This window comes from Agelaius tricolor, unplaced genomic scaffold (genome assembly GCF_023055355.1).
Source record: "Agelaius tricolor isolate 1412-34295 unplaced genomic scaffold, bAgeTri1.0.p SCAF_3, whole genome shotgun sequence".
NCBI classification, from domain to species: domain Eukaryota; kingdom Metazoa; phylum Chordata; class Aves; order Passeriformes; family Icteridae; genus Agelaius; species Agelaius tricolor.
Genome location: NW_027269263.1, coordinates 30,165,932 through 30,176,430, shown reverse-complemented (window position 1 = coordinate 30,176,430; position 10,499 = coordinate 30,165,932). Strand labels below are relative to the sequence as shown.

The following is a 10,499-nucleotide window of genomic DNA, read 5'->3' as shown; positions in this document are numbered from 1 at the left end:
CCCTTCCTTTTTTTACATTTTTTAATCTACAAATTCCTGTCTCCTGATGAAATTTAGCTCCATGCCTCCACCCAGTGGGCTTTTCTTAACCAAGAACAAAAGGAGACCCTAAAAAGTGCATGCACACACTGTACAGCACCAGCAGCAACATTGGTGGTGTGAATTATTTCTTTCCATCTTTTCTGTAGAGTGGATCAGCTGAAATTTAGACAGGTATTTGATATTTCCTTCTGCAGCTAGATAACCACAATTTGTGAGATCTTTAAAAACATTTTAATATTGCTTCCATCATACGTTTGCCATTGCATAGAAACAGTAATTGGGAAGCATCCAAATCCAGTTGTCACCAGACAAAAACTTAAATTTCAGAGTGGGGTTTTTTAATCTAAAAATCTGAAATTAGTTTTAATTTTTAAAATAAATGAGAAGCAGATTACAACACTGGCTTGTGATTATAAATAACCCTTTACTTTGTAGTATTTCTTTTCCATACGTAAACTAAGGAAAAGTATTTTCTATATTTTTTTCTTTCCAAATGAGATTATTTATTGACTTGCAATGGCACCTCTGCCTTAAACTGGAAGAACTATCCTGGATATATATCCTAAAGAGCTTATAACAAAATTAGTTCTGTAGATGTCAACTTCTTGGTTAAATTACATATGGTAATTCAGATATATGCACTGGTTTTGTAAAACTGTGGTTCATATAAACTGAATAGTGTTTACACTAAGAAACACATGGTTGTTACCAGTTCTCCAGTTGTCTTTTCTTTCCATTCCTTTCTTTTCTGTCAGGCCTCCTACTAAACTATGGTGTAAACTATACATTAAAAAATATAAACTTAAGAGGAAGTGCACATTTAATATATCCTGGAAGAAAACACAGTTTAAGGAAATGCCTTTATGCCAAGCCATGAAGAAGAACAAGATCCCTTCCTTCATTCCAGACTGAGAAATAAAAAATACAATTTTATGATCCCCCACCACTTTAATGACAACATCTTCCTTACTTCTAATACCAAATCCACTCCAGAATAAACCTCTTTCCCATACAATAGCTCTACTACTCTCTGCAAAGATCTGTTTACAATTTACTAATACTACCATAGAACTGAAACTAAAAGACAATTAAATCAAAAGATAATGAAAAGCTTTTCAGCCTGCAGCTGTTAACAGATAAGAAAATCTGAAATCTTCAGTACAAATTAGATTTTGGTGGAGTAGGAATAATAGCCCAAACATATTAGATAATGATTCAAACTGCAAAGAAGTCATAGACTAATCTTCTGTTCTTGCATTTCTTATACCATAGGTCAAAGAATCATTTCTATATCAAGTGCATAATTTTCTAGGAGACTGCACTGTTTTGAGAGATACCTAATACAAACTGACAGACAAAGATGCTTTGAGCTAGTCTTGCTTTTTGGAAGGGGGAGTGTATTGGTTTTTTTGTTGCATAATGTTGTGGATTTTTTACAGCTGCTAAAGGTCTGAGATAGCTTAATTTCACATTTGCCAAATGACATTCTAGGGAAATGGAAAGAGTCTTACCTACACATTACAGTTTCAGGTAAAGTTCACTTCTGATCTGTTTTCTCCCCTTTCCTTGGTTTTCAGTTACAAGCTTTTCCTTCAATAGTTAATATCCAAACTTCACCATAACAATGTTTTTGGTTTGTGAATCCAAATCCAAGGAAGATAACTATCTTTTTTAAAAGACTTTACAATACAACCCAAGAATCTTCAGAAAGTTAAAAATATTTTAAAATTGTCCTAGTGTCAAAATTATGACTATATTTTACTTTTGTAGAATACCTGTACCTTTCAGAATCAAGGAATTTGGAAAACACTATTCATTTGGATTTTATACAGAGAATGAAATGTAGGCCCATCTTCTAATCAAAATCCTTAGGCTTTCTTCAGTTGTGAGTGCTGAAGGTATAAACAATATTCAGAATTTACTTGTGTCGTGGTTTGAAAGGAAGTAAGTTTTCTGGGGTATGCTGTGGTCACACCAATGTGTGCTCAGATTTGAATATTGGCACCTGGTGTGGCCACTGGGCACATGGATCTGCCTCTGAGAACACAGGGGTTAAAAGCAGAGCACTCCCGGGGGAAGCTCTCTTGGGTTCTGGTGAGGAAAGAGTTCGGGTCTCTCCGCCATCCAGCTGCGGGCTGGGCCGGAGAGGGGAGCCATGCGGCCGGGTGAGGTAGGCCGGGGCTTGGACAGAGATGGGAGGTAAAGAGGCCCCCAAGGATGGAAAGGTGGGAGAAGCACCAGGAGGCATCGGGCAGCCCCCCCAGGAGAGAGAGAGAGAGAGTACAGGAGTACAGCCTGTGCTTGGGACTGTGCTACCTTGAAACTTGATAACGTGCAGCACAGCCGAGAAGGACAAGGGGGTGGGGGAAGGAGTGCAGCGAGAAGGTGTCCGGCCCTGTGGGAGTTCCTAAGAAGGCAGGCAAGTGTGCAGGTCTGGGCAAGCGAAAGATGTCAGGAGAGTAGAGAAGAATCTTAGGTGGGAAGAGATGATGGAGTGGCCTTAGCTGGACTCTTCTTGTTATAGCCATGGACAGAGCCATGTTCCTTGTGACACAGAGACTGCATCCAGGGGGAGGCAATGGCTCAGAGCCAAGAGAGTTCAGTGTTGAGACCCCTCAGCCCCAGGGGGTGAAATCTGAGGGGGACTGTGCTCTTTTTGGAACGGGACAAAGCATCCTTAAAAGGACGACCCTAGAAGCAGCTCTGGTCCATGTGCAGTGGTGAGAGCACTGGACATGGAAGGAAGATGTCACCATGGCAGATGTTCTCCGGGCAGTGCCACGAGTGACATGGAAACACATGAGGCTTCAGCTGTGTTTCTAGGGGAAGCCTATGGCACAAGAGGGACTCCTTTCCTCTTGATGAACTGAGAATTGATTGTCTGAAGGGTGGTGATGGACCGAGAGGTGGTGATTTTGGGGATAGATGTATTGGAAATTTGGTGGGGGGAGGAGGAAATGTTTTTGGAAAGTTTTCATTTTCCCTGTGTGTTTCTTGTTAATTAAGAGTTGTAGTTTAGTTAATAAAGTTTTCGTTATTTCTAAGTGGGGGCCTGCTTTGCTTATTCCTGGTCACATCTCACAGCAGACACCAGGGAGCATATATTTTCATGGGGGCACTGGCATTGTGCCAGTGTCAAACCACGACAACTTGGAATTAAAAACTTGGGTGAAAAATTTCTTTCGGTGTAGAAATATTTCCTAATATTCAGTCTAAACCTGGTGCAACTTGAGACACGATTTCCTCTTGTCCTGTCACTTGGTACCTCGGAGAAGAGGCTGACCTCCCTCTGGCTACAGTCTCCTTTCAGGCAGTTTTAGAGAGGGATAAGGTCTCTCCTGAAAGAGTGTCAAAGGTCTTGCTAAAGTTCAAGTAGTTAACATCCACACTTTCCCTTATCCACTAAGCACATCACCTTAACACAGAGATGAGGCTGGTCAAGCAGCACCTGCTTCTCCTACTCCCATGCTGGCTGTGCCTTATCTCCTGGTTGTCCTGCACCTGATGTGTGATGGCAGTCAGGGTGATCTGCTCCGTGACCTTCCCTGGCATTGAGGTCAAACTGTGAGACCTGTAGTTCCTCAGATCCTCTTCTGGTTCTTCTTAAAAAAAAAAAAAAAAAAAAAAAAAAAAAGGAAAAAAAAAAGGAAAAAAAAAAAAGGAAAAAAAAAAGGAAAAAAAAAAGGAAAAAAAAAAGGAAAAAAAAAAGGAAAAAAAAAAGGAAAAAAGAAAACTACTCTGCCAGAAATTAATAAGGCTTAGGTTGCAACTTCAGGGAAAAAACTAACAAGCTGTCAGAGAAACAATGAGGTAGCTTTTTATTTTTCATTTTTGTTTCTCTTTAGGTGATTAACATCAAGAATGTGTTTAAGCCCCACTGACTGACAGTGCAGCCCATTCCTAGGTGTGTTTCTTCTGAACAGATACAGCAAGTGAGGGTGTGGGCTGGAAGAGCTGCCCTGCCCCCACTCATGCAGTGAAAATTGGATAACTTGCTCTAATCCATAGTATGATACAGAAGTGGAAGGTGTTCCTGCGTGTGTTGTTACCTGTGTTTGGTACTCTTTCTGCATTACCAAAGAAAATATTTGTTAAACACAAAACATTTCTAAGTTTTGGCATGATTTATTGCTCCTAGTACAAAGGCAATTTATGAGCATACCTCCACTGCCTTTGGAGCAGATTACTGTATGGATCAAGGAACAGCAGCTCATACACTTGAACATTTCAGCAACTGAAATTACCACAAAATGATATCTATATATAGAAGATTGGTTTTAAAATAACATTGACAACAGTAATCACTACCACCTGGACAATAAGGCACCGTTTTAAAATAAGAAGTGATCATAACATACTGCCTGAAAATCAGACCAGTGTTTACAGGTACGTATGTGAAGATATGGGTGTGTAAATTATATCCACAAAGTGGGATCCTCAACTACAGTTTCTCAACTGACAAATGTTGTGTTTTCTCAACTGGGTGATGGCAAGATATTAAAAAAAGACACAAATGTAGAGATAACCTCTCTTTTCAGGAAAATACATAAATCCAGTCTTGATAATATTGATCCAAATTGCTATTAATTAAAAGCTACATAGAAGAAAACAAATTTCATGACAAAGCTGTACACAAAAGGTAGAACAATCCACATGTTACAAGTTACAAAGCAGCTCTACGAATGGGACAAAATTATTTTACCAAGATTTTTATATCCAAACCACTTCTGAACCTTCGACAAGTTTTATTCTTTGTGGAGAATGAGAAATAAAACTAGCCATCCAAGTATAGTATATGTACTTTGTTTTCATATGCCCAACCTACCGAAGAGCACACAAAACATGCTCCTAAATCTGGCCGTTCTTGAGATATCAAACACGTCACATACATCATTTTAATCCTCCCAAGTGAGTGCAATTTTAGTAGTCACAATTGCAGGAAGTATTAGATTCATGGTCAGATGGTGCTACAGCCTATCATTTTGAATTCAAGATGTCACACAGCTAATAGAATTAAGTTTAGAAATACAGACCATTTATTTCAAGGTACCAAGTCCCTTTCACTCTCAGCATAGAATATATATTTTCAGGATGAATATGTCATTACTGGACTGATGAGATAAATAAAGGCAATAACAAAAGTAATAGGGAAACAAAAAGACATTATTTATTAAATGTAATAAAATAAAATGTCCACAGCTAACTTAAATATATGCAGGGGTTATGTATTTTGCTGTATTTTCTGAAGAAGAAATTCTACTTGTAAATTTAGATTTGGCTGTCCTTTTTTTGTCTTCTTACTCAGTATTTTAAAAGCTTCCATTTTCTTTTTCTTGTACAACCGTTGAGCTTCTTCTCTTTGTTGTTTTCTTTTTTCTGCTTCCTGAAATTAAATAAATATGTAATATTATGAAACAATTACAAACCCTCTGGACTGTGAAGCTATTTATAAGCAATAAAGTTCATTTTTGTATAGGTACTGGCAATTAGGTATTGTACTGCCAATAGAAACGCCATTTCTCTAAAGCTGAATCAGGATGTTCTTGCAGCACATACTGCAATCAGAACAAATTATACAGCCTCAAGCTTCAAGAGAAGAACCAAGCTTTCTTTAGCAGAACATCCTACAATAAGGCTTGCTGCTGCAATGTATACTACTTCCTTTCTGTAAAATGTGCTCCTTGAATACTCTCTTTAAATGACAAACTGGCAAAAAATTGCCCACTTTCTCCTCTTGAGTGCAAGAAAGAAAAAAGTGATGCAGCAGCTGCCATGTGAATATCTTTCCAAACCAGACATGCTAGGATACAGGACACCTCTGCACGGGACAGGCTGATAGGATATGGGACCTATCAGGACCATGTGTTGGGCAGGTTTGTGATACTAGGACAGCTTTATCTAGGGGAAATTAATCCAGACCAAACTACTAGTGACCTGCTCTCTTTAAAGCAACACAGACTCTGCCTTTACTTTTCAAAGAGATGGAATGAAAACACAAACCTTAATCAAATTTTTACCTGTAAAACCTTTCACAAAGCACACATGCAACCAAACTACTAATGGAGCATTAAGTATATATGGGTGGACTATTAACACTATAATCACCACACGGATAATCACCACAATGTTACATTCAGATTTTATCCAACATCTCACACCCCCTTCTCCAGCATTGTAATTTTACTCAGTAATTTGGGCAAACATCCACAAGCCAGATAAACAGCTTACTTCACTCATATCATGTCGTACCAAAATATGCAAGATATCACAAATCAGACTGAAAGACTGCTTCAGTTCATTTGGATAATTTCTTCTCATACAGTTTATTCTTTGAGATGCAATGCCATGCTGATCCCATAGACAAGCATTTCTGCATAATGCCTGAACAGATGATAATATATGGATCATATTTTTGTTTTCCACAGCATAGATGGCTTTAGTGATGTACAAAAACTAGTAAGAATTGCTCTCTGATATAAAATTTACAGGATATAATTCAAGGAAAGATTTCTAAACAGAAATCTAAGAAGCCTCAGGAAAAAAACTCCAAACATTCAAATAAATATGCATATGCAAAAATATGCACAGATAAACTCTCGTAGATAACCTCTTCAGAATCCTTGACTTATTTTACCATAATGACTAAGACAATTTATTCCCTCTTTTTTAAAAAAAACAGAGCAGCATCAGCTCTAACTTACCTGTAATTCACTTTCTATCTAATAATTTTTCTGTTGTTCAGCATATTCTTGAAAACAACATCCAAGTTAAGCTACCAACCAAATGCTTACTTCAAAGCAAGAACATTCATCTTACTGTCTAGTTGCTATTTACTTTCATATTTTTTCTGATCTTTACTAAATACTAGCTTTTTTTTCATCATGTTCCACCTAAGTACTCCACCTAAATGATTACTGTTATTGAGGCACTTAGCTCATGTTTTGCCTAACTTTCTTTAACAAAAATAAAAATGCCAACACCTGCACTCAGGCAACTCCTATGTGCTGCTCAAAAAGAACTCCCTACAGTCTTGCTGGGGTTATGCTTATTCCCATCTTCTCTAAATAAGCTGGTCATAAAATTAATTTGACACCATCTGTAGCTAATACACAAAAAAGCAGCCATCAGCTGAATAATCATGTAACTCACCCAGAATCACAGATCAGCTTGCATAAAACTAAATATAGCTGAAAAAGCAGTATCTTTTATACAGCTATATATTCAATATTTATACAGTAGCTACTGAAATTTAGCATGTCATGAGGAAGTTACACAACTTACACAATGCTACACTGTGTGCCATTTTACAGCACAACGAACAGTGTCCTGGGAGAGAAAAAAACTAAATAAGGACCACTCAAATTAATAATTCAAGTGAGCTGATTGAAAATGATGATATTACAATATGTCCTGTAATAATTCCAATAAAATAATTCCAATTAAATTCAAATGAAGGGAATGACTAAAAATTTTAACTGTGAATACTATTAAATTTAATTGTTTCACTGTTGGTCAAAGTTCATAAAAAAGTAAAATGAAGACTGCATTACGATAATGCCATAAGAAACAGGATGGGTATTTCATTTTTCATCATAAGATGATGGTATTGCTATTACTTCCCCTTCTACAAAATTTAAGAGGTCTAATATAATCCACTGGGGTATGCAGATCAAGCTCTAAGCTTTTTTTCATGTACCAACTGACATAATAAAATCCTGCTACGGGCAACTGCAAGATGAAAATAGTAAGAACAAAGAGAATGATCCTTTGAACACCCACGTGCCTGAATACCACTGTCAAGTTGAAAAAGACTGAAAGAGTGAGTTCCAATACCTCCTATGGTCTTCCCTGGGTTCAGATGGAAGACAGGGAGGTGGGAATGGTATTAATCTGGATTTTGTTTAACATCAAGTAAGAACTCTGTTTAAGATTTACCTCTTTCTTTCTAGCACGCTCAGCCTTTATTTTCTCATAGTCTTCTTTTGCCTTCTGATTGGATGTTTTATTTTTAAAATTCTCTTGAGTCCCAACTGACCTGGGGGAAAAAGTACACCTTCTTGAGACACTGAGTACCATCAAGCAGACATAACCACAGCAGAATCACAGCACAGTCTTCCACTGCTTTTTGCACATTCAGGGAAGTTAACTACAAATACACATTTCAGAACACTCATCCTTCTACATTGAATGGATTCTTTGCACTACTCTTACATGATACCAACACCATGCCAGGCCATACACGAGCAGTCAGCAAGAAAACATAACAAAGTGAACTTCTTCAATGCCAAATGTACCAAAGACCAGAGTGCACACAACTGTTAGTAATGCAGACACCTTATCTGCTGTATCTTCACACGGATGATGTTTCCTTAAGCCTAAAGACTGCGTAAAACAGTTTTCCCCATCATTCAAGCTCCTCAGAGCTAGAAAACTTGAACATACTAGCTTAGAGCTGCATTCACTCTTTCTAATTCCAAGACATGGAAGCAAGTGCAGAGAGATGAGAATATTCATTTAGAAATATCACTCTCTTATGGAAAAACAATGAAAAATTTTTCCTTTATTCTCACCTCCATCTGCTGGCAATACTGTGCAATGGCGCCTCACTGTCTCAAGTACCAAACTGTTATACTGCCATTTATTTTTCTAACAAGCAGGAAATCACATTTAAGACATAACAGCATTTTTAGTAAAGTAAATCACCCCACTAAAGTCCATGTGAACTTTTAAGATCTAAAATATTTCTTTAGTGATGGAAAAAACTACTTTTTTTAAAGATATGCTTTGAAAACTTACTCGGCTGCTTTATTAAGCTTTTCTTCTGATGACACTGAATCATCTGGAGTCCTGCGCCGCTTCTTAAGCTTTGCTTCCTCTGCAAGGTAAAGATGTTTCAAGTGCTCTGGATAGGTATCTGTAAACTGATCATCCTGCTGGGAATGCACTTGTCTTCTCTTTTTCAGCAATTTCCTGTACTGCCGTTCAATCTTTTGTTTCCTCCGAAATGCAAATCCTCTTCCTGAAAGCACAAGGAAAAGGCAGTTAAACACACCTGCACTAAAACAGCACCAAACCTTTCAGCTGTTTGAATGGCAGGACCCTTGCCATCTGTCTTCTTCCCAAACTGAAAAAAAGCCACAATTTCAATAAGGACCAGTCATAAGTTCAAGGAAAGAAGCACTATGATTAGGTCGTTCCCTACTGCAGCATTGCAGCTTGCACAGATTTACTGAAAATGACTGCCCAAACCCCGGGAGAGCACTGCAAACACTGCTGCTTAATGCCCACTCACCACTGCACCTTTGCCAATGCTTTCTGAATCCAGTGAAAAGATGTATTACCATTTCACTTCACTCCTACTTTTGACAGCTTCTAAAGCAATATGAAAATAGATTCTAAAATAAGCTGCTAAAGGCAGTCTCAAGAAAACAGTAGGAATAACTCTGGCAGCAGCAGCAGAAGCGTGCAGCAACTGTGACACAGGAAAAAAAGTCACTAAATCGTCCTATCACTCTATATTAATAATCCACTACATCTTTCCACTTAAATAGTATTTATTGCTACTACTTTCTCTCTATACGTCTAGGAAGAGCTTTTCTACAACGACATCATAGAATCATTTCTGCTTAAAGGAAAGCTCAGACATTGGTTGTTTCAGGCTCGACCATTAAAGAAAACTTATCAAAGTTGAAGATGCCTTTTTTCCTCATGCCTTATTTTTTATTGCACTACTCTTAAGATCTACTGACTTTCAAAATATTCACCAACAAAACAGTTTCGAAAGGGAAGTCAAATTAGCCCCAACTTTTCCTTTTATTCTTTCTCCAAAGCTGCCACTTCAGCAAAGTGCTGCTTAAGGCCATGCTCTTTTTCCTATTCATTTTTACATCTGCATAACTACCTATCAATAACTGCATAACTACCCATCTGAACCTTTCCTCAAACATGCTTCTTTTTAAATGTACGCTTGTCTATGGAAAAAACTCAAAGCGAGTCCTAAACTCGCCACACTTCCCAGGGGCTGCAATCCGAGCCCCGGGAGCTCCAGCTCACACAGGCCGCCACAGGCTGCCCCAGCCAGCCCTGCAGCCCCCAGCCCCAAGTCCACGGCCACGAACACCGGGGGCGAGGTGGGGCTGCGGGCTCCACCAGCCCAAACCCTCCGCCAGCCGGGATGCTCGGGTCGAGCCAGCTCGCAGCTGGGCCAGGGACTCGGGCCTCCTTCGGCGCTCCCTCCGGCACATCGGCGGCCCAGACTCACCCTCCTGGACGCTGCCGACAACGCTGCGCAGCAGGACGGGCCTCCACCGCCGCTTTCGGCCGGGCCCGCGGGGCGCCGCGCCCGCCTTGGCCGCCGCCGCCGCTGACGACCCAGGCCCATCGCGCTTCGCCGCCGCCATCGCGCTTCTGGCGCCGCGCACTGTGATGACGTCACCGAGCCGCGCCGCGGCGCTGAC

At 39.4% G+C, this 10,499-nt stretch overlaps 1 protein-coding gene across 1 annotated transcript; it reads right to left on the bottom strand.

The window, feature by feature from the left end:
• Positions 1-4,558: 4,558 nt before the first annotated feature.
• On the bottom strand, positions 4,559-10,497 carry CCDC59 (coiled-coil domain containing 59). Its single transcript, XM_071423344.1, has 4 exons — positions 10,304-10,497; positions 8,839-9,061; positions 7,978-8,077; positions 4,559-5,425 (listed from the first exon to the last, which is right to left on the bottom strand). The coding sequence occupies exons 1-4, from the start codon at positions 10,440-10,442 to the stop codon at positions 5,264-5,266; spliced, it is 624 nt and encodes a 207-aa protein (XP_071279445.1). The 5' UTR covers positions 10,443-10,497; the 3' UTR covers positions 4,559-5,263.
• Between the last annotated feature and the right edge of the window lie 2 nt (positions 10,498-10,499).

Coding starts and splice junctions, on each gene's coding strand:
- CCDC59 (XM_071423344.1), bottom strand. CDS start 10,442: ATGGCGGCGGCGAAGCGCGATGGGCCTGGGTCGTCAGCGGCGGCGGCG. Junction 8,078..8,838: donor AAGCTTAATAAAGCAGCCGA/GTAAGTTTTCAA, acceptor TTTTTCCCCCAG/GTCAGTTGGGACTCAAGAGA. Junction 5,426..7,977: donor AGCGTGCTAGAAAGAAAGAG/GTAAATCTTAAA, acceptor ATTTAATTTCAG/GAAGCAGAAAAAAGAAAACA.